At 40.4% G+C, this 27,059-nt stretch overlaps 1 protein-coding gene across 3 annotated transcripts in view; it reads right to left on the bottom strand.

Moving 5' to 3' along the window:
- Positions 1-27,059, bottom strand: part of LOC124777103 (cytochrome P450 9e2-like) — a 77,140-nt gene that overhangs the window by 25,375 nt on the left and 24,706 nt on the right. For 2 of the 3 annotated variants that reach the window (XM_047252388.1, XM_047252386.1), the window contains exons 2-4: positions 12,862-13,265; positions 719-853; positions 443-645 (exon numbers count right to left, since the gene is read on the bottom strand). In XM_047252388.1, the coding sequence (XP_047108344.1) occupies positions 443-645; positions 719-853; positions 12,862-13,222 (699 nt within the window). In that variant the 5' untranslated portion in view covers positions 13,223-13,265. The remainder of the gene's footprint in view (positions 1-442; positions 646-718; positions 854-12,861; positions 13,266-27,059) is intronic. The other variant, XM_047252387.1, reaches the window with a different exon arrangement.

The raw sequence follows: 27,059 nt of genomic DNA, 5'->3' as shown, positions 1-27,059 counted from the left end.
TAGAAGAATGGAGAGAGAATGCACAATACCTCGAGAAAAGAGTGCAGTTGCAGAAGTTTTCAGATATTTTAACAGTATGGCAACTTAGTCAACGTGAAGTAGGTGATAAGCAAGAACTGGAGGTCAGCTGACGAAAAGAAAATAACGGCTAACGTAGGAGAATGGTGGACAGCACCTAAAAGGTACTAACGTTCAAGCAAACTGGGTGTGTTCATAGCCCTGTAAAGTGAGAGGAAAGAAAGTAGAATCTGTGACACACGAAGAATTCAGATGAAATAATATTTTCATTCAGAATACAGTGTTATCACGTAAAGATATTTCTGTGTGTTAACAGAAAAACACTACTCTCATGACAGTTTCTTGTGTCTTCGATGAAATAATGTGACAAGAATAGTGATATGTGTTATACCAACAACAAATGTATCACATATGAAATCATTACCTCCATTAGCTTCGGGAAGAGAAGATAGCCGAATATAATGAAACTTTTTCGTGGTCCAAAATCAGTGACCTCCTTTCCCATGGAATAGAAATCATTATTTCTATCCACCAGCGAGTTAATTCGGACACCAAATGCAGTCGATGCAATTACATCATTACTAATCCTCGAAAAGAAATCTTTTGCTTCAAGTGTGATGCTTTCCCCTGAAGAAACAAACTTGCAATTACAATTTCAGTTTTCAAGAGTAAGAGAAACAACAGGTCATAAGTCACATACCACCTTCTTTCATTTCATTTGCTAAGTAGTCCCTCATCTGATGACCAATTTCTTGAATGAGAGGTACCATGTTACGCATCTTGTTTGGTGTAAAAGCTGGACTCAGGATGCGACGCATGTCTCTCCATCGTTGCCCTGTGGAATTCAGAAAAACTTGTAAGTCCAACAAATACTGTGATCTTGGTTACATTATATTATCCGAAGAAATCAGGAGTCTTATCCCTACTAATTAAACGTGTTGTTGTTATGGTCCTTAGTCTGAAAACTGATTTGATGAAGCTCTTTGCTAATCTATCCTGTGTAAGTACCTTCATATCTGCATGTCTACTGCAACACAGATACACTGAAACTACTTAGTTTGCCCGAGTCTCGGTCTCTAGCTAGAATTTTCACCTGCCAAACTTCCCTGCATTACAAAATTAACTACTCCTTGGTGGCTTTTGATATGTCCTCCCGATTGATCCCTTCTTTTAGCGAAACTGTTCAAGAATTTCTTTTCTTCGCCAATAGGTGCAGTACCTCTTTGTTAGCTCAGGTTTGGTCCCATTTGGAACAATTGTGCTCAGTGATTGTGTTTATTAAAAGTGAGAAATGTGCTAATAACGTGCTTACTGGAGATCTAGAGAGATTTCAACCACTGTGTGGCTAAAATCAGTGCTAGAAACATACAAGTTAAGCTGCAAGAAAAGGCTGCTATTTGCTGTAAATTTTATGTCAATGATATACATTACTGTTAGAGGATTACACTACCGAGGTTACCACATTTGCCTAAGCAATACGTAGGGAGGGTGGTGAGACTTGATCAGTGGGGAGACTTGTTCCTCCAATTACTTCGCCCATTTTGGGAAATTAAATTTTTTTTGTTGGCATCAGTGTTTCTTGCCATCCACTTTCCATTGTTGTAATTTGCATCTGTGAGTTTAACTGTTGTTGCTGTCCAGCAAGGGGGAAAGAAAGATTTTTCACCAAATTAACTTTTATTTTGGTAAGTGAATCCAATTATTTTTACATATTAATTCTGTAAGAAATAATGCTGGTAACTGTTTCCTATAAAAGTTCATACTTTAAGGCATAAACTATAACTGAAAATAAATGCTAATTGTAGGTTAGGGAGCATTCAGAAGCAATTTTGTTTACTTGTGTCTTATGGGGAGACTTGATCCTGAAGAACTTGGTGAGACTTGATCCAGGGATCAAGTGTCTCTGTTCAAATGTTTCCCAAAGATTTAATTGTTTTCCTGGTATCACATTATTGTAAAACATACAACACCCAACAAATGATATTATATAGATATTTTATTGTAATATAATGCATTGAATTATACAATATGGGTGAAAATGAAACTTAGGTCTAATAAATTAAAATAAAAAGTATCATAATTTTGCTTTATATTGCAGAACTATGGGTCTTACATATAAAAGGAAAGAGGGAATCAAAGCTAGGAAAAAAATTGACTCTAGAAGTATGGAACTTGCAGTAATGGCGTGCCTTGGGGGAAAATGTTTGTGAGGAGCATCAAAGGAATTTCAAGTCCCACTAATGACCTTAAAACGTTATGTTAGGAAGCAGTTAAGTCAAGATACTGAAATTTCTTATTCTTCTACATACAGCAAGTCTCAGGTGTTTTCAACTGAGGAGGAAAATTCTTTATGTGAATACTTGAAAATGGCAAGCAAATTACACCATGGCCTGAGTGCAAAAAGTGTGCATGTGTTTGCATATCAATTTTCTTCTAAAAATCAAAAGAAAATTCCTGAAAATTGGAAGAAAGAGGGCAAAGCTGGAAATGACTGGTTCAGAGGTTTCATGAGAAGGCATCCTGAACACTCTCATCGTACACCAGAAGGAACCAGTATAAGCAGAGGAAGCAGCTTTAATAAGCACAATGTTAGAGAGTTTTTTGATAATCTTCAGCAGATTATCATTAGGGAAGTTCTTGGACCAGAATCTATTTGGAACATAGATGAAACGGGTCTTACTACAGGCACGAAACCAGGAAAAATAGTGGCTGTAAAAGGAGAGAAACAGCTAGGAAAAATGACTTCTGCCAAGAGAGGTGAGCTTGTGACAGCATGTTGTGCAATAAATGCTATAGGAGGCCACATCCCACCTTTCATGGTCTTTCCACGTGTGAACCGGCAGGATAGCATGCTGCATGGAGCTCCTCCTGGAACCAGTGGTTCCACTCATTCCAGTGGTTGGATGACAGCTGATGATTTTGTTTTGTTTTTAAAACATTTTCATAAATATATAAAATGCAGTGCTCAACACAGAGCACTTATCATCATGGACAATCATGATAGTCATATTAGTTTGGAATCATTACATTTTGCAAAAGAAAATATCCCATAAAATGCAGCCCCTTGATAGGTCAGTGTATGGTCCACCGAAGGCATATTACAATTCTGCTGCAGGAGACTGGAAAACAGCACATCCAAGGAAGACTATCTCTATCTATGATATCTCCGAGATTTTTTGTAGAGCTTTCCCTAAAGCTTTTACACCCAGCAAAGTGACTAGTGGTTTTCGTGTTTCAGGCATATGGCCATTTAACTCTGGTATATTTACAGATGATCAATTTTTGTCTGCATATACAACAGACCACTTACAATCTGTGGCAGTCTGTGATTCTCCAAACGAGTTTGTTTCAGTATCAGCACCCTCATCTTCCAGAATTAGACCTAGCCCTATTGGATACAGATCCTTTGAAGATATCAGACCACACCCTAAGGCAGCAGCTCACACTACAACTGGACGAGGAAGGAAACGAGCATGTACCGCAATCCTAACAAACACTCCGGTAAAAGATAAACTTGAGGAAGAAATCAGAGCAAGAAATGCACGAAGATTGAAACCTGTGGGAAGACCTAAGAGGCTGAACTTTGAAAACAAGAAACAAACGAATAAGCCGAAAGTAGAAACTTCTGAAAGTGAAGAACTGTCTCCATGTCAGTTTGATAATGACTTGGAGAGTTTGAGTAACAATGATTCTGATGAAATTTTGAATGATGAACCAGGAACTGGAAAATGGATCATTGCTACCTTCCAAACAAAGAAAACTGAAAAACATTGTGTGGGAGAGATTGTCGATGTTCCTGACGAAGAGAATTTCACTATAAAATGTGCGAGAAAGATAGAGGGCCAGAAACTGAAGACATATGTGACATTGAAAGGAACCGAATTATAAGAGTCATTCTATCTCCAGCATTTTCTTCGAAGAATGACAGAGTTACCAGTTTCATTTTTCACAGTGTCAAATTTGAGGGCTTTAATATTAAAAAATTTGTATGTTTGTCTATAATTTCACCATGCTAAATACTTCAAACACAGGCAACCGTTATTGACTTTCTCAAGAAGTATACTTGTTTTTTCTTTGTATGAATGTGCTTCATCTCGTATATGATCTTGGATACACTAAACATGCTAATTCTAATTTTTTGACAGTAATTTCAACTATTTAAAATATATATTTGATAACTTAAGTGACTTTTTATGATCTTATAACATGTTTTGTAGGCTACAGATTGCACTTCAAGCAATGCCTCTAGAGATCATGAATGAATTTGTTTTCTAAAGTTATTATGTGAATTTCTTTTGTTAGTAAACCTCAATTCCTCTTATAAATCTTATAGACAAAATAAAATTTGGTTTGCATAATGAATAAATTGTTTTATTTACCACAATAAAGTGGCGGATCAAGTCTCCCACATATGGTGAGACTTGATCCATTCTGCATTGCTTTAGTTTTTAATTTTTTATGGTGATAGTAAATGGCAAAGGATTGAATTAAAAATAGGGACAGAAAGCGTTAAAAACTGACTATTTGTTATACATTTTAGTTCTTTTCTGATGTTTATACCTACCGCTTTAAAAAATAAAATGTAAAAAAAAGGGATCAAGTGTCACCATTCTCCCTATAGCATGAACCCAAAAAAGGAGAAGCAGAAGAGAACTCCATTAATTATCTAGATTTTACTATTAAGAAAGTCGACAACAAATACAAATGTTCCATTTTCAGAAAACCCACACGCACAGATATTATCATCAATGCTTGTTCATGCCGTGCCACACAATATAGAATAGCCTAATGTACCTCAATGGTTCACCGACTCTTTCGTTCATCTTTGAAATAACAACGAAATACGTAAAGAATTCGGTATTTTAAAGCCAATTGCAACAGTCAACAGTTTTTCTGTAAACGATGTACAAGAGGCTACAGAAACACAGAACAAATAATAGGCAAACGCACACTCAAACAGGAAACAGAAAGAATGAAAACCATCTCTTTGACGGCTGCGGTGTATACAGGATCGAGTGTAATAATTGTGATTGGTGGGCTGTTGTATCGGCCAAAGCGACCGCTCTTTTAGTGATCGGTTTATGGAGCATTTACAGCCAAGTAACAAAACTGCCTTTCGTTCCACATAGCAGAAACCGGACATGCTAAAGGAAGTATTCAAGAAAGTATACGTATTCTTCACAGAGCACAAAAACGCCATGCTCTCGATTTGTTGAAACAGCTTGATGTTTACAAAACCAACTGGCCGACGGCAAAAGTGCTCAACGAGAAACGCGATTTTGTATCCAATGTCTACTTTGCTCTATTTGATAGCGTCTCACGTTAATGACTGAACGCCTCTCGTAAGTGTATCTTTGCACTGTCGTTTCATAGTAAGGAGTGCATCACGTGTTTTTGTTTTACTTTCGCGTTTGATTCTCCCTTCTTTGTCTATGCAGTACATTTCATGAACAAGATAATCTTATTAAGTGACTGTTACAAATTTTTATTATATTTTTCTTGGAACGGCGTGTCGCAATCTTGTTAAGTTCTCACTTTTCGCCTAAGCTGCATTCTGGAGGCTACGTCAACATAAGTCGTTAATTACTTATTTTAGTTTCTCATCTTTATCCTTTTTCGCTTCTTTCCTTAGTTATTCCACCAACTTCATGTTATTTAATTAGCTCCATAAACTTATTCTTGTGTATACTATTACTTTTATCTAAAATGAGCACAAGACCGTCTCAGAATCATATATTATCACTTAACCATTTCCTTTTAACAGTTTTAAATTTAACTTTATTAGTTTTTTAAATTATTACGCACGTTATCACTGTAATAAATTATACATTTGGCAAGCCCACTACAGAGAGAGTTTAGCTATTGCACTCTTCACTTATTGCACGCTGTGCAGCTTCTATAATTGACGAAAATTTGTAGACTTACAGTAGCGACATCTAACGAGCTTACTGTACAAACATATGTTGTGGAGACTTATTATAATAGTAGTAGTAGTAGTAGTAGTAGCTTTATTCATCCGTAGATCTCATTTTACAAGAATATAGGACATGTCATTGCGCCAGTTAACGACCTAATGGCACAAACATATGTTATGGCTACAGTATTGCAGTTTGTTATGATCAGTAGCGATAGAGACAGTATGACAATTCTAGAACTGTAGCCTAGATTACATCACATTTTAAATATGGGGGACGATGCTGTGCTGATATTGTGTACATTTTGTGACGATGCCACTATGGCTTTGTTATTTTAGGACAAGCTATCAAACATGTATGCTTCGCCATATTTTAATCGCGTGTTTTCGTATCCATGAAAGTAATAATTTTTCGTTACGGTATATTTTATCGTTCTAGGACGTAATCTGTTCACTAATTGAATTCCATTTTCCATGATTTGCTGCAGATCTGAAGATGTTCACTGCTAACTGAAACAGAAAATCGAAGGACCATAAGTTTTGTAATCGTTGGCGGAAATAAAAAAAAATCCGTTCTACATATAAGAATACATTACAATAAAATACATGCACGATAAAGTGACATACCGGTTAAGTTCAGGGAGAGAGCGGATCGCGGGATCGGTGGAGAGACTACATTGAAATCCTTGTCTGAGAACGTGATAGAAGAAGACACAGGAGGTGATACAGAAGAGATAGGGGATTCAGTGTTAGAATCAGAATTTAAAAGAGTTCTCGAAGATCGAATAAAGCAGAAGAGATAGGTAGGATTCCAGCCGAATTTCTAAAATCATTGGGGCATGTGGCAACAAATCGATCAATCAAGCTAGTGTGTAGAATGTATTGAGTCTGGTTATGTACCATCCAACTTTCGGAAAAACATCATCCACACAATTCTGAAGATTGCAAGAGCCGACAAGTGCGATAACTATCGCACAATCATCTTAACAACTCACACATCCTGGCCGACCGCGGTGGCCGAGCAGTTCTAGCGCTTCAGTCCGGAAGAGCGCGACTGCTACCATCGCAGGTTCGAATCCTGCCTCAGGCACGGATGTGTGTGACGTTCTTAGGTTAGTTAGGTTTAAGTAGTTCTAAGTTCTAGGGGACTGATGACCTCAGGTGTTGAATCCCATGGTGCTCAGAGCCCTTGAACCATTTGAAACGCCTTAGACGTCCTAGCAACAAACAGACCTGAACTTATCGAATCAGTTAACTTTGCGGAAGGTATCAGTGATCATAAGGCTGTGATAGCAATTATGGCTACAAGTGTTGCAAGAAGTGATAACAAGGGCAGGAAAATTTAAAAGCATCGTTCAATATGCCTTAGACAAGTATGTTCGGAGAAAGATCTTGAGGCATGAGAAAGACCCGCCGTGGTTTAATAGCCGTGTTACAAAACTGTTACCTAAACAAAGAGAACTTCATCAGATATTGAAGAGAAGTCAAAACCTAGCAGACAAACAAAAGCTGGAAGAGGCGAAAATCAGAGTACGGAGAGCAATGAGAGAGGCTTTCAGTGACACTGAAAGTAAAATTTGGAGACCTGATCATACTACAAACCCTAAGAGGTTTGGTCTTACGTAAAATCTGTAAACCGTTCTAAATCATCAATTCAATCACTCAGTGACCACAAAGGCAGGAAACGGAAGATAACAGAGAGAAGGCCGAAATACTGGATTTGGTCTTCCGAAATCGTTTCACCGATGAAGATTGTAATACGGGCCCTCCTTTCAACTATCGTATGAACGTCGAAATGGCAGAACAGAAAAGCAGCTACTACCGCTTAATAGTGGAAAGGCATCAGGAGCAGTTGAGATACTTGTAAGATTCTACAAAGATTATGCGAAAGAATATGCTCCCCTGCTAACAGCCGTTTGCCATAGTCCCCTGTACCAATGAAGGCCGAAGGCTACATAGCCCTGTAAAAAAAAGGAAGGTCACTCCCGTTTTTAAGAAAGGCCACAGGCAGATGCACATAGTTATCGGCCTATTAGCTCAGAATCCGCTGTTTCCATCGCATAGACGGCATGGTCTGCAGATACGCTTTTTGGCTTTCTTTAATGGAATTTTTATCGTCTTTTTTTCTTTTTCCGTCGTTCCTTAGCTATTTCAAGATTCATAGAGGTATGTTCCATACTTGCAACAAAATGAAAGGAGGTTTTTCTTGCCATAAGCGTTTCGCTTCTTTTATTTATGAAGTATCTTTAGTGGCGCATCTTCAGTGGCTTGTAAAACATGTTTATATTTGTATGCGTAACAGATACATTACGTAATAGTTACAAATACGTAGCCATGTTACGTGCCACCAACCGCGGCAAGTCGCCACAGACCGCGCGTGGTGGCCTTTTGTAAAACTACTCCGAGCTACTACATCTTTATAAGTTCCCGTTTCTGTGCGATGCAATAATGTTTTGTTCACGATAAGTTTATAGGTCGGACAGAGGAAAAGCAGTAGCCTGATATACTGTTATTTTAAGTACTTTTAACGATTTCTTTTGTTATTGGTGACTGTTAGTCTGGTTGTATTTGCTTTTTGTTATCAATATTAAATTCTTGTTTTGGTGGATCGTAGTCGTGTAGTTCTTTGAAGTAGTCTGCAGCTCTCAGTGTTATTGTATACAGTCTCCTGATACTTTATGAAACCAACGACAAGTGAGCAATTGAGATCGATAGTACAGTTAACACCGACAATATTCTGAGTTTCTGTTTAGTGGTACAATTCACGTCGTACGTCGTGCTGCCACGTTCACTCAGTGTCTCGATTTTGTCATTATTTGTACCGAAATCGATAATGCACTATGACTCAAGCAATTTGTAACGAAATATTTCACTATTATTCATGTTTTATGCGATAATGATGGATACCACCCGTATTTCACGAAAATGTTGTGATTATTGAGTTAACAAAGTCTATTTTCAATTGTTTTCACGGAGTCCGCGAAATTATATTTTTGTTCGAATTACATTCTCTGAAAATAGCGCTTGGCGTCTTCCATGTCAGGAAAATATACGCTAATAGAGACAGTTAAAAAAAAAAAACAAAGAGCATTTTTCTTTGTTCACATCAGAAAAATTAATTTCATGTCCAGTGGTAATTATGCTTCCGTTGGGCACCACTGATCTAGAAGAAACGTAAATTTATTACGAAAGTAGCTGTACTCTTCGATTATTTCAACATTTTCTTATTATTTCTGTACCCCTCAGATGGCTATTTCGATCAATAATAATAACGATGTGTACCCCGTCCGAAAAGATTATTCAGTTGTGACCGTGATTATTTTATATTCTTATGTTCATAATAGTGATGGCTGGGTTTTCGAAAGTAAAAGAGAATTTCAGTAAATTACACTGTCGGGAAAAAGATCGCAACACCAAGAAGGAGTCGTGCGACGTAAAGAATCGTCGGTAGGCGTCTATCTACATCTCTATTCACATCTCGCGCCGGTCTGGTAAGACCGGCGCTAGTTGCGCCACAATGAGGACACAAGCCAGATTTGTTTTAAATACGCGCTCTAACGGTCGTGAACGTTAGTTACCTTTGAGATTTGACGTGGTGAGTTGATATTAGTCAAGAATGCCTTTAGGGCAGCAAAGGCCTATTACGAATACCTTATTGAGTTTGAACGAGATCGTGTAATAGGGCTGCGACAACTTGGATGTTCCTTCTGCGATATTACAGAAAGACCTGGCAGGAATGTAGCAACTGTACATTATCGCTGGCAGCGGTTGTCAGAGAATGTACGGTCCCAAGAAGACCGGCTTCCAGTCGGCAACGAGCACCACCGAGAGGGAAGACCATTTATTTATTTATTGTTCCGTGGGACCAAATGAAGGAGAAGTCTCCATGGTCATGGAACGAGTCAATACATGAAATTATAACACGATAGTAGAAACAGATAAAATGAAATATAAGAAACTTATTCAGGCGACAATTCGTAATTTTAAATAAAGAAAATCAACAATGTAACACTTGAATTTGCTTAATTTTTCAGCTCTTCCAGGAGATCCTACAGAATACAAGGAGTGAGCCACGAGGAAACTCTTCAGTTTAGACTTAAAAGTGTTTGGGCTACTGCTAAGATTTTTGAGTTCTTGTGATAGCTTATTGAAAATGGATGGAGCGGAATACTACACTCCTTTCTGCACAAGAGTCAAGGAAGTGCATTCCACATGCAGATTGGATTTCTGCCTAGTATTAACTGAGTGAAAGCTGCTAAGTCTTGGGAATAGGCTAATATTGCTAACAACAAACGACATTAAAGAAAATATATACTGTGAGGGCAATGTCAGAATTCCCAGACTATTGAATAGGGGTCGACAAGAGGTTCTCGAACTTACACATCATATAGCTCGAACAGCCCGTTTTTGAGCAAAAATACCCTTTTTGAATCAGAAGAATTACCCAAAAAATTTAACCATATGACAAGCGTATGAAAATATGCGAAGTAGACAACGTTTCGTGTTGAAGTGTCACTTATTTCAGATACTATTCTAATGGTAAATAAAGCAGCATTTAGTTTCTGAACAAGATCCTGAACATGGACTTTCCACAACAGCTTACTATCTATCCGAACGCCTAGGAACTTGAACTGTTCTGTCTCCGATCAAAATATCGGTTCTTGTTGAATTGTGAGTTAGAAACTGTAAAAACTGAGTCTTACTCTATCGTGTTCGGTGTACGTCATCGTGTTCGGTGTACGGTTCTGACGCATCGTGCTGCATCTGCAGCAGCAGTCTGAGCAGCAGTTGGCACCACAGCGACACAACGAACTGCTACAAGTCGGTTACTTCAAGGAAAACTCCGGGTCGGACGCCCTGTAATGTGCATGCCACTGATCCCAAACCACCGCCATGTGCGACTTCAGTGGTATCACGAGAAAGATCATTTGAGGGCATGGTGGAGATCTGTACTGTTTTCTAATGAAAGCTGGTTCTACTTCGCTGCAACGGATGGACGTGCTTTGGTTAGGAGCAGACCAGTTGAGAGCCCACAGCCAACGTGTCTGCGTGCTAGACAAACTGGACGTACACCTGGAATTTCCCCCTGGGTTGAGACTTTGTATGATCGCAGGAGTACTCTCGTGCTCACCCCACGCACCCAGTTGTACGTCAGGCTGGAGAGTGGGCCTCTTGTGCTGCATTCCCGGGGGTGTTTTCCAATAGGATAACGGTCGCCCACATACCGCTGTTGTAACCCAACATGGCCGGCCGAAGTGGCCGTGCGGTTCTAGGCGCTACAGTCTGGAACCCGACTGACCGCTACGGTCGCAGGTTCGAATCCTGCCTCGGGCATGGATGTGTGTGATGTCCTTAAGTTAGTTAGGTTTAAGTAGTTCTAAGTTCTAGGTGACTGATGACCTCAGAAGTTAAGTCCCATAGTGCTCAGAGCCATAACGCAACATGCTCTACAGAGTGTCGACATGTTCCCTTAGCCTGCTCCATCGACAGATCTGTCTCCAGTCGAGCACATATGGGACTTCATTGGATGACAACTCCAGCTTCATCTGAACCAGCATTAGAAGTCCCTGTATTAACTGACTAAGTGCAACAGGCGTGGAACTTCATCCCACACCGACATCCGGCACATTTACAACAGTGCCTGCACGTCTGCATGCCTGTATTCAAAATCCTGGCCTTTACACCAGTTATTAACATACTAGCCTTTCACATTTGCAATTATTTATCTCCCGCTTACAGTAACGTGTGATCTTGCAGGCTTGTTGTTGTTGTTGTGGCCTTCAGTCCTGAGACTGGTTTGATGCAGCTCTCCATGCTGCTCAATCCTGTGCAATGTTCTTCATCTCCCAGTACCTACTGCAACCTACATCCTTCTGAATCTGTTTAGTGTATGCATCTCTTGGTCTCCCTCTACGACTTTTACCCTCCACGCTGCCCTCCAGTACTATATTGGTGATCCCTTGATGCCTCAGAACATGCCTTACCAACCGCTCCCTTCTTTTAGTCAAGTTGTTCCACAAATTTCTCTTCTCTCCAATTCTATTCAATTCCTCCTCATTAGTTACGTGTCCTACCCATATAACCTTCAGCATTCTTCTGTAGCACCACATCTCGAAAGCATCTATTCTCTTCTTGTCTAAACTATTAATCGTCCATGTTTCACTTCCACACATGGCTACACTCCATACAAATACTTTCAGAAACGACTTCCTGCCACGTAACTCTATACATGATGTTACCAAAATACTCTTCTTAAGAAACACTTTCGTTGCCATTGCCAGTCTATATTTTATATCCTCTGTACTTCGACCATCATTAGTTATTTTGCTCCCCAAATAGGAAAACTCCTTTGCTACTTTAAGTGCCTCATTTCCTAATCTAATTCCCTCAGCATCACCCGACTTAGTTCGACTACATTCCATTATTCTCGTTTTGCTTTTGTTGATGTTCATCTTATATCCTCCTTTCAAGACACTGTCCATTCCGTTCAGCTGCCCTTCCAAGTCCTTTGGTGTCTCTGACAGAATTACAATGTCACCGGCGAACCTCAAAGTTTTTATTTGTTCTCCATCGATTTTAATTCGTACTCCGAATTTTTCTTTTGTTTCCTTTACTGCTTGCTCAATATACAGTTTGAATAACATCGGGCAAAGGCTACAACCCTGTCTCACTCCCTTCCCAACCACTGCCTCCCTTTCATGTCCCTCGACTCTTATAACTGCCATCTGGTTTCGGTACAAATTGTAAATAGCCTTTCGCTCTCTGTATTTTACCCCTGTCACCTTCAGAATTTTTAAGAGAGTATTCCAGTCAAATCTTAATCACTTACATATGTTACCTGGACAAATTTCACTGTTTTACATGAAATATTTTTTTTTGGTGTTGTTATTTTTTCCGTCAGTGTATTATTGGAAAGAATGTTGTCTCACCTTGGAGACCGAAGAGGCTTTTCCCAAAAAGCGGATCAGCAGTCTCCGGGATGAGCTCTTGTCGGTCAGTGAAGTGGTCGAACTCTTTGGCGAAGAGCAGTCCAATCAGCTGTGGGTCCCTGGTCAGGAGGACCGGCGTGGTGAAGGTGAAGAGGCCCCCGCAGCGGTGGGGGGCCAGGCTGCGGTAGAAGTGGGCGGCCAGGTCGTGGAAGGGCGTCTGCCTGAGGGCGACGGCGCCCATGTTGCCCACCACGGGCCACGGAGGGATGAAGGGCAGGCGCGCGCGCCGGAAGTGGCTGTACCTCGACAGCAGCCAGCAGGCGGCGCAAACACACAGCAGGGCAGGGGCCAGCCACACCATCGCTCCACCTCAAGGGGGACGCCGGAGCAGTCTGCCAGCGCCCCTGTCGGATGAAACTGATCGCTACACGCAGAGCTCCTGGCGTTTGCTCGCTCTAAACAACACAGCGAAATAAATCAGATTAATGGCGATAGCATAAAAGAAAGTGGCTGTTTACTGTCACAATAACTTTCTTGTGTGTTACATGTTCCAGTGATAACCTGCAGGAATCAAATTACACCTAAAAGGAAGTCGACTTTGTACTGTAAATAAGCTAGTAGTACCCACACTTTTCCGCTATGCTGCGTAAAACAGCCGCATTTCGTTGTATCCTGAAATCCACTGGTCTCTGATGCATGGACCTGTTTGAGATGGACCCGCATCCACTGTAAGCAAGAATTCCTGTCATGGGCTAAACCGATCGTCACTGAATAGGCGTGATACACTTCTCCATCTGGGATCTTTCTGCGACCACATCACGCTGTGTGATTCGTTGCGGACACGTAGGACAGCTGACTTTAATGCGCCAGCAAATCTGGAAACTTCATTTATGGTGCAACCATGGACACCACATAATGGAACTGCTAAAAAAACACCTGTTTTTTTCCAGAAGTATTGTAGGCCAGAATACCTCAAATGCTGAAGTATTTACCTTCTTGATATATCATTAATATAAAACTATTTCCTATAATCATTTTTTATTAATGAAAGGCCAAATATGTAACTTTTTGGAAATCTTTTCGATCAGATCGATACTGTACACATATATTTGTGACATGGAAGATCGATGTTTTCAAATATCTCTGAAATGCGACTTCACGTATCAGTGTTTTGTTTGTGTAGCAATCGGTCATTTATAGTTGTGTGCTCGCGTAGCTGGTTGGACAGTGCAATCTAGAATTGTACAGTTGAGATGGAAAGAGATGGATGCAAGCATGTTGAGCTGAACTGAATTTTGATTTTTGTAAACGCTTTCTTCGAATCATGCAAAGTGTTTTGGATATTGTGAAATGAATGAGTAGACAAACGTTAAAAACTGAAGCGAAACCTCAGTTCCTGCTTCATTATTACATTTGATTGTACGTACATTAATGCAACACCCCACCCTCTCGTAGGAAGCGATATCATCGAACTAGACAGCCTATCAAAGAAAGATACTACATGAACGAAACCAATGTTAAATAACTTTTATTGTTTTTAACAGCCACTTGCCCATTTTCTCTTATTAAAGCAAATAATCGCATTGTTCACAAATGCTCAACGTTACATATTATTTGTTGGTGCAAAGTAACAGAAGCCAAACAGAGGGAAGAGCCTGTTAAAACCTCCACACACAATACCTCCTTTTTATCATTCAGACATGTCTCCACGTCGAACAATCTTACTTCGCTGGTTCCATATACATTAATTCAAGGAAGTCCGTTTGCGAGAGACCTCTATGAAGGAGTGAGTCAAGGGTGTCCCTTTCTTCTTCTTCTTCTTCTTCGTTTCACCCAACTTTGGGGTACGTTGAATCAATCACTTCTGTGTGTTCTGTGCCTTTCTTTTCGCCCAGTACTGCTTCATTCTTTCTGATCTTGCTTTTCTTTCCTCATCAGAGATGACAATCGTTCTTTTCTTTCTATTTTGGAGCTGGAATCCCTCTTTTCTGTCTTTGCTTATCATTTTTGCGGTCCTGTCTGTGAGCATTTTTTCTGTGATGTGTAGTTCTCTTAAGTCTTTCTTTGTTTGGATAAACCAATTTGGTTTGGATTTTTTATTCCTGAAGTAGTCAAACATTCTTTTTGTAAGTCCATTTGGGTTCATTCTGAGAATGTGCCCATAAAACTCAATTCTTCTTTTCCTCATTGTATCCGAAAGTTTTTCTGTGGTTTTGTAGAGTGTTTCATTTTTGGTATGAATTAGTTTGTCGTTATGAAATTTGGGGCCTAAAATTTTTCTCAACATTTTTCTTTCTTTGATCTCTAGCCTTTCAATTGGGCCATGGTTAGTGATAGATAATGTCTCAGCTGCATATAGTGCTTCTGGTTTAATGACAGTGTTGTAATGTTTTATTTTTGAATTCCATGAGAGGGACTTTTTATTATAAGTATTTTTAGTAAGCTGAAAGGTTAGTTCAACTTTGTTTCTTCTTAATTCTATTGCTTTTTTCTCAAGGGCGTTCCAGCTAATCCATTCACCAAGATATTTGAATTCTTTAACAATTTCGATCTTTTGGTCTCTTACTTTAAGATATTTCATTGGCTTTTTTATATTTGTGATTATTTTGGTTTTTTTCAAAAGAAATTTTAAGGCCTATTTTCTCTGCTTGTTTCTGTAATTCGAGGATCTGTTCTTTGGCTTCTTCCCATGTTTCAGCTAGTAGGGCCATATCATCTGCAAATGCTAGGCAATTAACCTTGATGCCTTTGTTTTTTGTTCCTAGTCGGATTCCACTATTGATTTTCTTGTTCCATTCTCTTACTATTTTTTCTAGGGCACAGTTAAATAACAATGGAGAGAGTCCATCACCTTGTCGTACTCCAGTTTTTATCTCAAATAGGTCTGAGAGTTCTCCCATAAATTTAATTTTGGAGTATGTGTTGGTGATGGTTTCTCTAATTAGGTTTGTAGTTTTATTGTCTAGGTTCAATTCTTTTAATATGGAGATTAGAGATTCCCTGTCTATGGAGTCGTACGCCTTTTGAAAGTCAATGAATGTGATGACATACGCTTTTGCTCTCGATTTTTGGTAGGCCATAAGATTTTTGAGGTTTAGAATTTGTTCTGGGCAGGATCTTCCCTTCCTGAAGCCTGCCTGGTATTCTCCAAGTTGACAATCTAGCTGGGGTTCTGCTCTGTTCAAAAGGACTTTAGACAGTATTTTGTATGTTACGTCAAGGAGCGAAATCCCTCTGTAATTGTTGGGGTCTGTTCTGGATCCCCTCTTATGAATTGGGTGAATGAGGGCCATCTTCCATTCATCCGGAATTCTTTCTGTTTTCCATATTTCTTCAAATATGTTTTGGAGAGATTCTATGGCATTTCTATTGACATTTTTCCACAGTTCAGCTGTAATTTGGTTCTCTCCCGAAGCCTTATAGTTTTTGAGATTCAAAATGATTGATTGTAGTTCCTCGACGGTGGGTGGTTCTGAGTTAGGACTTGTTGAAGTTGAGTTGCTGAAATCCATTTTTTCAATTGGTTCTTTACAGTTGAGAAGGTTTCTGAAATATTCCCTCAAAATTTTGCAATTATCCCTGTTGTTGTGTACAATATTACCATTTTTATCTTGTAATTGGAGTGTCGGTGGGCTGTACTTGGTTATTTTTTGTTTAAAAGTTCTGTAAAAGCTCCTAGTCTTGTTTTTGTTGAAGTCTTCGTTGATCTGCAAAAGGAGTTGATCTTCTTGTGCTTTTTTAATTCTTTTGAGGTTTTTACTCACTAGTTTTCTTACACTCAGGAAATTTTGCCTATTATATTCATTTTTCTGAGATTGCATCTGTTGCCATGCTTTCTTTCTTTGCTCAATAAGTTTGTCACATTCCTCTGTCCACCATGCGTGTTTTTTGATTTTGGTTATAGGTGCTATTTGTTCAGCTTTGGTTAGTAGGCTTTCCTTCATTTGATCCCAATTTTGGTTCCTTACATCTTGAGTTGCGAGGGGAAACTCCTTTGAATTCATTATCTTTTCTGGATCGTATCTTCTGCTTTTGGGTTTACTGTTTCTATCTTTCCTTTTGGGGATAATTTTGAGTTTTATTTTAGAAAGATAGTGATCAGAATCCAAGTTTGCTCCTCTGAGTACTTTGACATTTTGTATTTCTGTATGGTGTTTCCATTTTATCGCCACATGATCAAGTTGAAATTCACCCAAGTGTGGGTTTGGTGAGGTCCATGTCTTCTGTTTTCTGGGTAGTCTCTTAAAGGCTGTGGATTTCAGGATCAAGCCATGCGCTTGGCAGAGTTCTACTAATCTGACTCCATTTTGGTTAGTTCTATTGCGCGCTGGGTAGTTTCCAACAATATTTTTGTATTTCTTCTCTTTTCCTACTTGAGCATTGAAGTCCCCCGTAAGTATGATGTTGTTGTGTTTGTCTGGGATCTTTTGCACCACGTCATCTAGTTGTTCCCAAAAACGTTCCACCTTTTCCTTATTTTTCCTATTGTCTTCATTTATGGGGGCATGTGCATTCACAATTGTGTATACTCTATTAGCAGATTTAAAAGTGAGTGTGGAGAGTCTTTCCGATTGTGATTGAAAGCTGATAATGGAGTCTAAAATACTTTTATCTATTATAAAGCCCGTTCCGAGGTGGGGTGTGTTTTTCATTATTCTTTTGCCTACCCTTCCTTTGTATATTCTGAAACCTCCGGAATCAAAATTGTTTTCATCTATGTATCGAGTTTCTTGTAGTGATGTTATGAGTATTCTATGATGTTTGAGGGTATCTGTAAGATGTTTTAATTTTCCTGTTTTTAAAAGAGAGTTTACATTGAAAGTAGCTATGTAACTTGTTTTTTTACATTTCAATTTGCTTGATGTCTTATCATTTCCCGATTCATCTCTGTGCAATGCTGCAGACTCCCCAGAATCCGATAGTCTGCTTGCGCACCTTGGTGCGGTGGATTGTCCACCTGGGGTAATTTGTTTCACATTACACTCTTCCATGATTGATAGTATTATGTAAGGGGTGACTCTTCGAGCCACAAATTTACAACCACGGTTGTTAGCCCTGGAGGTTTTTCCCAGCCGCCCCTAACCTGGGGAACAGACGCTGACCAAAGACCGCCCAATGTGAGACAGTCGCCTTTGGATTTCTGGTCCTGTGTTGGTCCACGGGTGGTATTTTATTTCCCACCTACCCTACATATCTGTAGAGCTTTCCCCTATCCGCCACCTGGGGACGCGCCCGGTAGGGGAACAGGTTCCCCCTCAGGGGGTGTCCCTTTATTACTCACATTATTTAATATATACTGAGAGGACGTCGTAAAGACGTGGCAGAAAAAAGTGGTGCACCATCTTAAGTTTAACAATAAACTTATAAATACGCTCCCGCTCGCAGGTGATCAAATGATCTTAGCGGACTCAGAGGATTAATTACAGAGAGTAATGACAATACCTAAAAGCAAAACTAAGGTAACGGCATTTCATGGTAAGGAGTGCTTTATAGCAAAAATAATAAATGATAAGTCGGTAGAACAAATATGTACTTTTAAATGCCTTGGCCTTTCAAATATCACACACAATGATGAAGAATGCAAACTGCAAGAATCCAGCAGTTGGTAGGTACTATAAATCGCTCTCTCCTCCAAACAAATAGAAAAGAGATAGTACTAAAATTTTTTAATGTGAAGGCAGTACGAATTCTAATGTAAGGGTCAAAGACTTGGACTCCAACCACCACTGAAAGTAGCGGGATTGAAGCAGCAGAAGGGAGCCTCCTAAGGCCGCTAGCTGGTTACATCATAGATCGGATAAAAAAAGTGAAATCAGAAGTGAACAGGGTGCCAAAAGCATACTTCAGAAAATAGAGGAGTACAAAAGAAATGGTACGAACACCTTCAAGGGACGCCAGAAGAACGAATACCTAAAATAATAAACAAATATACACCTCAAGGATAAAGGAATGTTTGGCGTTCTAAGAAGTGATGGAAAGACCATTTGCAGCGTACTTGACACTGGACCAAGCGGAACTGCCTAAACCAAAACTGGATATGAGGACGGTAATTCATCCCCCAGATTTTCGTCAGCGGTGGAGGATCATATGACGATCTGGCACCAGTTCTACACCATTTACAGAGCGTCAATGCACAACCACTACGCTCTCTTAATAGGATGGTCGGTATTTTGTATCGTGACCTTGTATCAAATAGAATTTATATCCACCGACCTTGTGGCTCAAGGCTTCACACGATCCATCGGCGGTCAAACCCATTAATTCTGATTTTGTGGCAAGGGTTAATGTTCCTCTGGAAATTTCATTGTCCAAGCAGGTCAGTCTTACAATGGTACGCCATAAAACGGAGTCAATATGCAGGTTTAATATTATGTTCTGTAACAACGGTGGAGTCTACATAATTTTTGACGCATTTGACGGGCAGACAATCTACCGGAAGTTGGTACCCTGTGGTTACCATAAATTCTGTTTGTGTTCAGTCACCTCGCTGCTCTTCGGTGGTTTACTGACATTACATCAGTGCAGTGTCTGCATTTTACAGTGTTTGTACGGACACTGCACTAACGTATTTCACGCCAAATCCAAGGCAACTTGGTGAGGAAAATAAAATTCCTACTGACAGCAGGTGTTGTCTCGGTGAACTGCAGCGTCCGAACCTTCCAAATGAAGGCCGAAGTGAGACATGTGCGGGACCACGAGTTGAACATCTGGAAGTTCAGCTTCGCTACGGACCGACTGACGTTAGGTGGGGCGAGGTGGAAACTTCAGTTCCCGCCCAACTGCATGCGTCAGGCAAACCTGTTTCTTTTCACTCAGTTTCCAAAGACCATGTCTTAAAGGAGCAAACTGCTGATGTTGGAAAGATTAATACAATTTAATTTCATGTGGTTTTGTGCTTGCAGCCAGATGATGTCCACACCTTGCCAAGGTATTTCGGCTGGCAGCCATTCAGCCATCTTCAGGTGAGTTTTCCTGGGGCATGTCGCTAGCTTTACATCAGAAATTGGCGCAGTGGCACATCGTGACCACCTCCTGTCTGTTTCAGTACCATCCGTAGGGTATTGCTCGATCTGACGCGCGCTGGGAAAACTTCAGGAATCACGTAACACTTTAATTTCGAATAATTCACTCTCATCTGAATCATCAAAATTCTTTTATTTTTACTACGGACGTGATTCGTTATACAGCATCTTCACATCGTTGCTGATACACGGTACATAGACAACACTGAACATACATGCTTAATAGCAGCTGCCAAATACATGTTAAGTAAGAAAGTTCATTGCTGATTAATTACTGTGTATCCATTAACATCTGAAGATGCGCTAGTGCGAAACGCGTCAGGAGCAAAAAGAAAAGAATTTTGGCGCGTAAGATAACAGTAAATTATTTGAGCCAAACAAGGTCGCACGCCCATTGAAGGATTTCATGTTCAACCTAGTGAAACACTAATGTAATTGCCTTTTTTGTAATGGAAACTAATTTCGAAGACAGATGGGCCAAGATCGTCGTGTTTCGAACTTGCTTTTCATGCCCGTTGTCTAGGCAGAGCTCGGCTCCCTCCACCTTCTCCAGCTCCCTTCGCATTAAGCCTGTTTCACACGAACGACCCGATCGAAACCGGCAGCTCGTGGTTGGTAAGCGTCATCTTTCTGCGTGTAGATGAGTCCCCAACCATGTCCCGAGTGGTTCAGCGACGCCAACGAGTGTAGGGTTCTGAACTCCTGAAACCGATGAATACTGCGCATGGGAGAAAACAGGGACGCTCGTCTCGTCTGTTAACACCGGAAGTTAACTAATTCTCGCCATATGCACTCAAGTTACAGTACTAGGTTTTGTGTTTTCTTAATCTATACTTTATTGTTTACTTTATTTTCGGAACACATTGCATAAGCTACATGAGGATTCGATATTTTTTCTATGAGTATTCCCCCCCTCAACGATGACCAAATATCTAAGAGTCAAAAAATGAATATATTTATACAACTACGTAAATAGATGAAAACCTTTTTTAAATGAACATTGGCTCAAAAGTCAAAAGGTCAGCTTTCCGAAAGAAAAATACAGTTTGGTAAATTATTTGCCATTCACAAAGAATACAACACACAAGGCGCTGTTGTTGTTGTGGTCTTCAGTCCTGAAACTGGTTTGATGCAGCTCTCCATGCGACTCTATCCTGTGCAAGCTTCTTCATGTCCCAGTACCTACTGCAACCTACATCCTTCTGAATCTGCTTAGTGTATTCATCTCTTGGTCTCCCTCTACGATTTTTACCCGCCTCGCTGCCCTCCAATGCTAAATTTGTGATCCCTTGATGCCTCAGGACATTTCCTACCAACCGATCCCTTCTTCTAGTCAAGTTGTGTCACAAACTTCTCTTCTCCCCAATCCTTTTCAATACCTCCTCATTAGTTACGTGATCTACGCACCTAATCTTCAACATTCTTCTGTAGCACCACATTTCGAAAGCTTCTATTCTCTTCTTGTCCAAACTATTTATTGTCCATTTTCACTTCCATACATGCCTACACTCCATACAAATACTTTCAGAAACGACTTCCTGACACTTAAATCTGCACTCGATGTTAACAAATTTCTCTTCTTCAGAAACGCTTTCCTTGACATTGCCAGTCTACATTTTATATCCTCTCTACTTCAACCATCATCAGTTATTTTGCTCCCCAAATAGCAAAACTCTTTTACTACTTTAAGTGTCTCATTTCCTAATCTAATTCCCTCAGCATCACCCGATTTAATTCGACTACATTCCATTATCCTTGTTTTGTTTTTGTTGATGTTCATCTTATATCCTCCTTTCAAGACACTATCCATTCCGTTCAACTGTTCTTCCAAGTCCTTTGCTGTCTCTGACAGAATTACAATGTCATCGGCGAACCTCAAAGTTTTTATTTCTTCTCCCTGGATTTTAATATCTACTACAAACTTTTCTTTTGTTTCCTTTACTGCTTGCTCAATATACAGATTGAATAACATCAGGCAGAAGCTACAACCCTGTCTCACTCACTTCCCAACCACTGCTTCCCTTTCATGCCCCTCGACTCTTATAACTGCCATCTGGTTTCTGTACAAATTGTAAATAGCCTTTCGCTCCCTGTATTTTACCCCTGCCACCTTTAGAATTTGAAAGAGAGTCTTCCAGTCAACATTGTCAAAAGCTTTCTCTAAGTCTACAAATGCTAGAAATGTAGGTTTGCCTTTCCTTAACCTTTCTTTTAAGATAAGTCGTAAGGTCAGTATTGCCTCACTTGTTCCAACATTTCTACGAAATCCAAACTGATCTTCCCTGAGTTCGGCTTCTACCAGTTTTTCCATTCGTCTGTAAATAATTCGCGTTAGTATTTTGCAGCTGTGACTTATTAAACTGATAGTTCGGTAATTTTCACATCTGTCAACACCTGCTTTCTTTGGCATTGGAATTTTGATGTTCTTCTTGAAGTCTGAGGGTATTTCGCCTGTCTCATACATCTTGCTCACCAGATGGTAGAGTTCTGTCAGGACTGGCTCTCCCAAAGCTGTCAGTAGTTCTAATGGTGTGTTGTCTACTCCCGGGGCCTTGTTTTGACTCAGGTCTTTCAGTGATCTGTCAGACTCTTCACGCAGTATCGTATCTCCCATTTCATCTTCATCTACATCCTCTTCCATTTCCATAATATTGTCCTTAAGTACATCGCCCTTGTATAGACCCTCTATATACTCCTTCCACCTTTCTGCTTTCCCTTCTTTGCTTAGAACTGGGTTTCCATCTGAGCTCTTGATATTCATACAAGTGGTTCTCTTTTCTCCAAAGGTCTCCCTAATTTTCCTGTAGGCAGTATATATCTTACCCCTAGTGAGATAAGCCTCTACATCCTTACATTTGTCCTCTAGCCATCCCTGCTTAGCAGTTTTGCACTTCCTGTCGATATCATTTTTGAGACGTTTGTATTCCTTTTTGCCTGCTTCATTTACTGCATTTTTATATTTTCTCCTTTCATCAATTAAATTCAATATTTCTTCTGTTACCCAAGGATTTCTACCAGCCCTCGTCTTTTTACCTACTTGATCGTCTGCTGCTTTCACTACTTCATCCCTCAAAGCTACCCATTCTTCTTCTACTGTATTTCTTTCCCCCATTCCTGTCAATTGTTCCCTTATGCTCTCCCTGAAACTCTGTACAACCTCTGGTTCTTTCAGTTTATCCAGGTCCCATCTCCTTAAATTCCCACCTTTTTGCAGTTTCTTCAGTTTTAATCTACAGTTCATGACCAATAGATTGTGGTCAGAGTCCACATCTGCCCCTGGAAATGTCTTACAATTTAAAACCTGGTTCCTAAATCTCTGTGTTACCATTATATAATCTACCTGATACCTTTTAGTGTCTCCAGGTTTCTTTCATGTATACAACCTTCTTTCATGATTCTTGAACCAAGTGTTAGCTATGATTAATTTATGCTCTGTGCAAAATTCTACCTGGCGGCTTCCTCTTTCATTTCTTACCCCCAATCCGTATTCATCTACTATGTTTCCTTGTCTCCCTTTTCCTACTCTCGAATTCCAGTCACCCACGACTATTAAATTTTCGTCTCCCTTCACTACCTGAATAATTTCCTTTATCCCATCATACATTTCATCAATTTCTGCATCATCTGCAGAGCTAGTTGGCATATAAATTTCTACTACTGTAGTAGGTGTGGGCTTCGTGTATATCTTGGCCAAAATAATGCGTTCACTATGGTGTTTGTAGTAGCTTACCCGCACTCCTATTTTTTATTCATTATTAAACCTACTCCTGCATTACCCCTATTTGATTTTGTATTTATAACCCTGTATTCACCTGACCGAAAGTCTTGTTCCTCCTGTCACCGCCGGCCGCGGTGGTCTCGCGGTTCTAGGCGCACAGTCCGGAACCGTGCGACTGCTACGGTCGCAGGTTCGAATCCTGCCTCGGGCATGGATGTGTGTGATGTCCTTAGGTTAGTTAGGTTTAAGTAGTTCTAAGTTCTAGGGGACTGATGACCACAGCAGTTGAGTTCCATAGTGCTCAGAGCCATTTTTTGAACCTCCTGCCACCGAACTTCACTAATTCCCACTATATCTAACTTTAACCTATCCATTTCCCTTTTTAAATTTTCTAACCTACCTGCCCGATTAAGTGATCTGACATTCCACGCTCCGATCCGTAGAACGCCAATTTTCTTTCTCCTGATAACGAGTCCTCTTGAGTAGTCCCCGCCTGGAGATCCGAATGGGGGACTATTTTACCTCCGGAATATTTTACCCAAGAGGACGCCATCATCATGTAATCATACAGTAAAGCTGCATGCCCTCGGGAAAAATTACGGCTGCAGTTTCCCCTTGCTTTCAGCCGTTCGCAGTACCGGCACAGCAAGGCCGTTTTGGTTAGTGTTACAAGGCCAGGTCAGTCAATCATCCAGACTGTTGCCCTTGCAACTACTGAAAAGGCTGCTGCCCCTCTTCAGGAACCACACGTTTGTCTGGCCTCTCAACAGATACCCCTCCGTTGTGGTTGCACCTACGGTACGGCCATCTGTATCGCTGAGGCACGCAAGCCTCGCCACACGGCGCTATGTATTGCTTTATAAATATTTTTATGCAATGTGTGTATTTATTTTCTCGAGTAAATAAATGATGCTACTTTGAAATGTTTGGACGACACTTTTTCTGTTCCTCCAGTTCTCAGGAGTGTGGAACATTTGCTACACATCTTTGTCAATATCATTCACTATGAATTTGGCTATGATTACTAGTTTCAAAATGATGTTGCTGTAGACCACCATTTCGAAAGAAAGCCTGTCACCCATGAATTCACTTTTGCAGCAGATAACAATCAGAATACAAACAAATTTGGCGCGAAGGCATCTGAAACGTAAACGTCCACCTCAACAATGGTGTCTTAGTCCATGAAAAATACGCTAGGAGCGCTGGAATAGACTAACGTGCCATAGTCGATGGACACAAGAAAATCGCTCGTGTAAAATGCGCTTATGTAGAGCACGTGGTAAGCACAACACTCGAGCGGCAGTGTGAATTCATTCTTCCGCTTTCCTGTTGTAATCAAAATGAATAACTGCAATATGAGAAGATAAGCAGGGCTTCCCAACCTTCTCAGCTGGCGGCCCCCTTCTTCAGTCGAAAATCCATGGCGGACCCCTCGTCAGTCAAGAGCACAGTAACTTTAAATTTCAGCGCGAAACCCATGGGAACTGAAAACTTCTTAATGCACGTGCCATGTTCCCAATTCGTCTAGCATGCAAGAAACAATCACATTAACACACGGCTTTATGAGATTTTCTGCAATGGTATGAGCTTTGCCTGTTTTTGCCACTCGATAACTAAGCAAGAAAGAAGCTTTTAATGAATTTTTATTAATCGTTTTAGCATGAGTTTTCATGCAATGCTGAGAAGCAGCTAGTTCGGCACTCTTCCTTTTGAAAAAATCGATGTCTTTAGCCTGGAAATCCGGGTGAGTACCTTCAAAATGACGGCGCAATTTAAATGGAACCATTGAACTGTTCGCAAGGACTCGCGCACAAATTACACACTGTGCTTTACCCTTCCTTGTCTCCATAAAGCCCATTTCTAAATAGCTTTCGTTGTACTAACGCTTCTCGGTTATTCCACTTCCACAGGATATTGCAACCAGTGCAGTACTCGCAGCGTTTTCACATAATAAATCCGACAAAGCTGGCTCCGCGCATGCGTAAAAGGTGTTCAGCCCATCTGGCGCCGTGAGCCGGCGCACAAACGACCCCCGTGTTGCGAAACAGTCGATCAGAGGAGCCGCTTTCTCCGGCACTAAACTGTGTATTCGCTCTCACTTAGGAACCGCAAAGGCTGCTTGGGAATACGACCTGAAGTAAAAAAGAAAAATAGTGATGAATTTGATTTTCACATTTTTATTCAATTATTTTACACGATTTGGTGAAAGGTGGCCGCGGACCACATGTTGGGAAGCCCTGACTACAAGGAACGAATATCACATCAGTTTGTAGGCACAATTTTTAAATGTGAACCGTGCATTGTTACTCATACACACTGTTCAAAATAAAAACATCATTGCTGCATTATCTATTTCAGTTGCATGTATTTCCATTAACTCATATTTTTGTTACCGAAATCTTGACGGAACTGTGTTATCTTATGCTACCGTCACGCTGCGTAAGTTGCAGCTGCAAACTATTGGTCAGCTGGGTTTTGGTAATGGTCTAATTGGATTAGCAGTCGCATCGTAATTATTACTGAGCGGTTTGTAACCTTTCACCTATCCATATCATTGTTATCTTTTTAAATTACATCTACATCAATACTCTGCAGTCACATTTTTCTCAGTTCCCTGATAAATCTATGAAGCGTGCACTGCAAAAATGGGTTTCGGTAAACCTCCGTATGACGTCTAATTTCTTAGTTGTTCCCGTCGTGCGAGGCGTGTGTGGAAGAAAGTAATACGTCGTGTGGCTCTTCCTGGAACGTACGCTGTCTGCATTGCAACAGTTCTTCGCCACGCTGCAGAACACCCGTCTCGTAGCGTGTGCCACTGGTGTTCGTTGAATTATCTCCGCAACGCTCTCCAGTTGACTGAACGATTACGTGACGAAACGCGCCACTCTTCGTTGAATCTCTTCTCTCTCTCTCTCTCTCTCTCTCTCTCTCTCTCTCTCTCTCTCTCTCTCCTCCCTCCCTTTCCCTCTGTTCTATTTATCCGATCTGGAAAGGGTTCCAGAGTAATGAGCAACAGTTACGCATCCATTTCGTGAATGAATTTCATTTGTACGATCCTTCCAATGAACCTCAACCTGGCACCTTCTCTATATGTGGTCAGTCCACTTTAGGTCGCTAAGGATGATGACTCCTAAGTATTTTATGATAGTTACTGTTTCTAGTGATTTGTCACCAATAGTGTGACAGCAGTGGATCTTTTCTGTTATTTACGTGCATGACGTTACACATGTATTTACATCCTCGTTGCATTTCGCAACCTTTCTGCAAAGAACAGAGTAGAGCATTACGAATACACTTATGGAGTCACCAACGTTTTTCACTAGATAATTTACAAAGGGTGATCAGAAACTATCTGAAAAGCCTGTAAGGTTGTTTTAGGACAGGCTGTACCGAGAAATAACCGTTACGGTAAAAATGCGATACGTTGCGCCGTTTCCGAATTAATTAGCATTGAAGTT

This window comes from Schistocerca piceifrons, chromosome 2 (assembly GCF_021461385.2).
Source record: "Schistocerca piceifrons isolate TAMUIC-IGC-003096 chromosome 2, iqSchPice1.1, whole genome shotgun sequence".
NCBI classification, from domain to species: domain Eukaryota; kingdom Metazoa; phylum Arthropoda; class Insecta; order Orthoptera; family Acrididae; genus Schistocerca; species Schistocerca piceifrons.
Note: the sequence above shows the minus strand (reverse complement) of the source record. Positions and strands in the feature narration are given on the sequence as shown.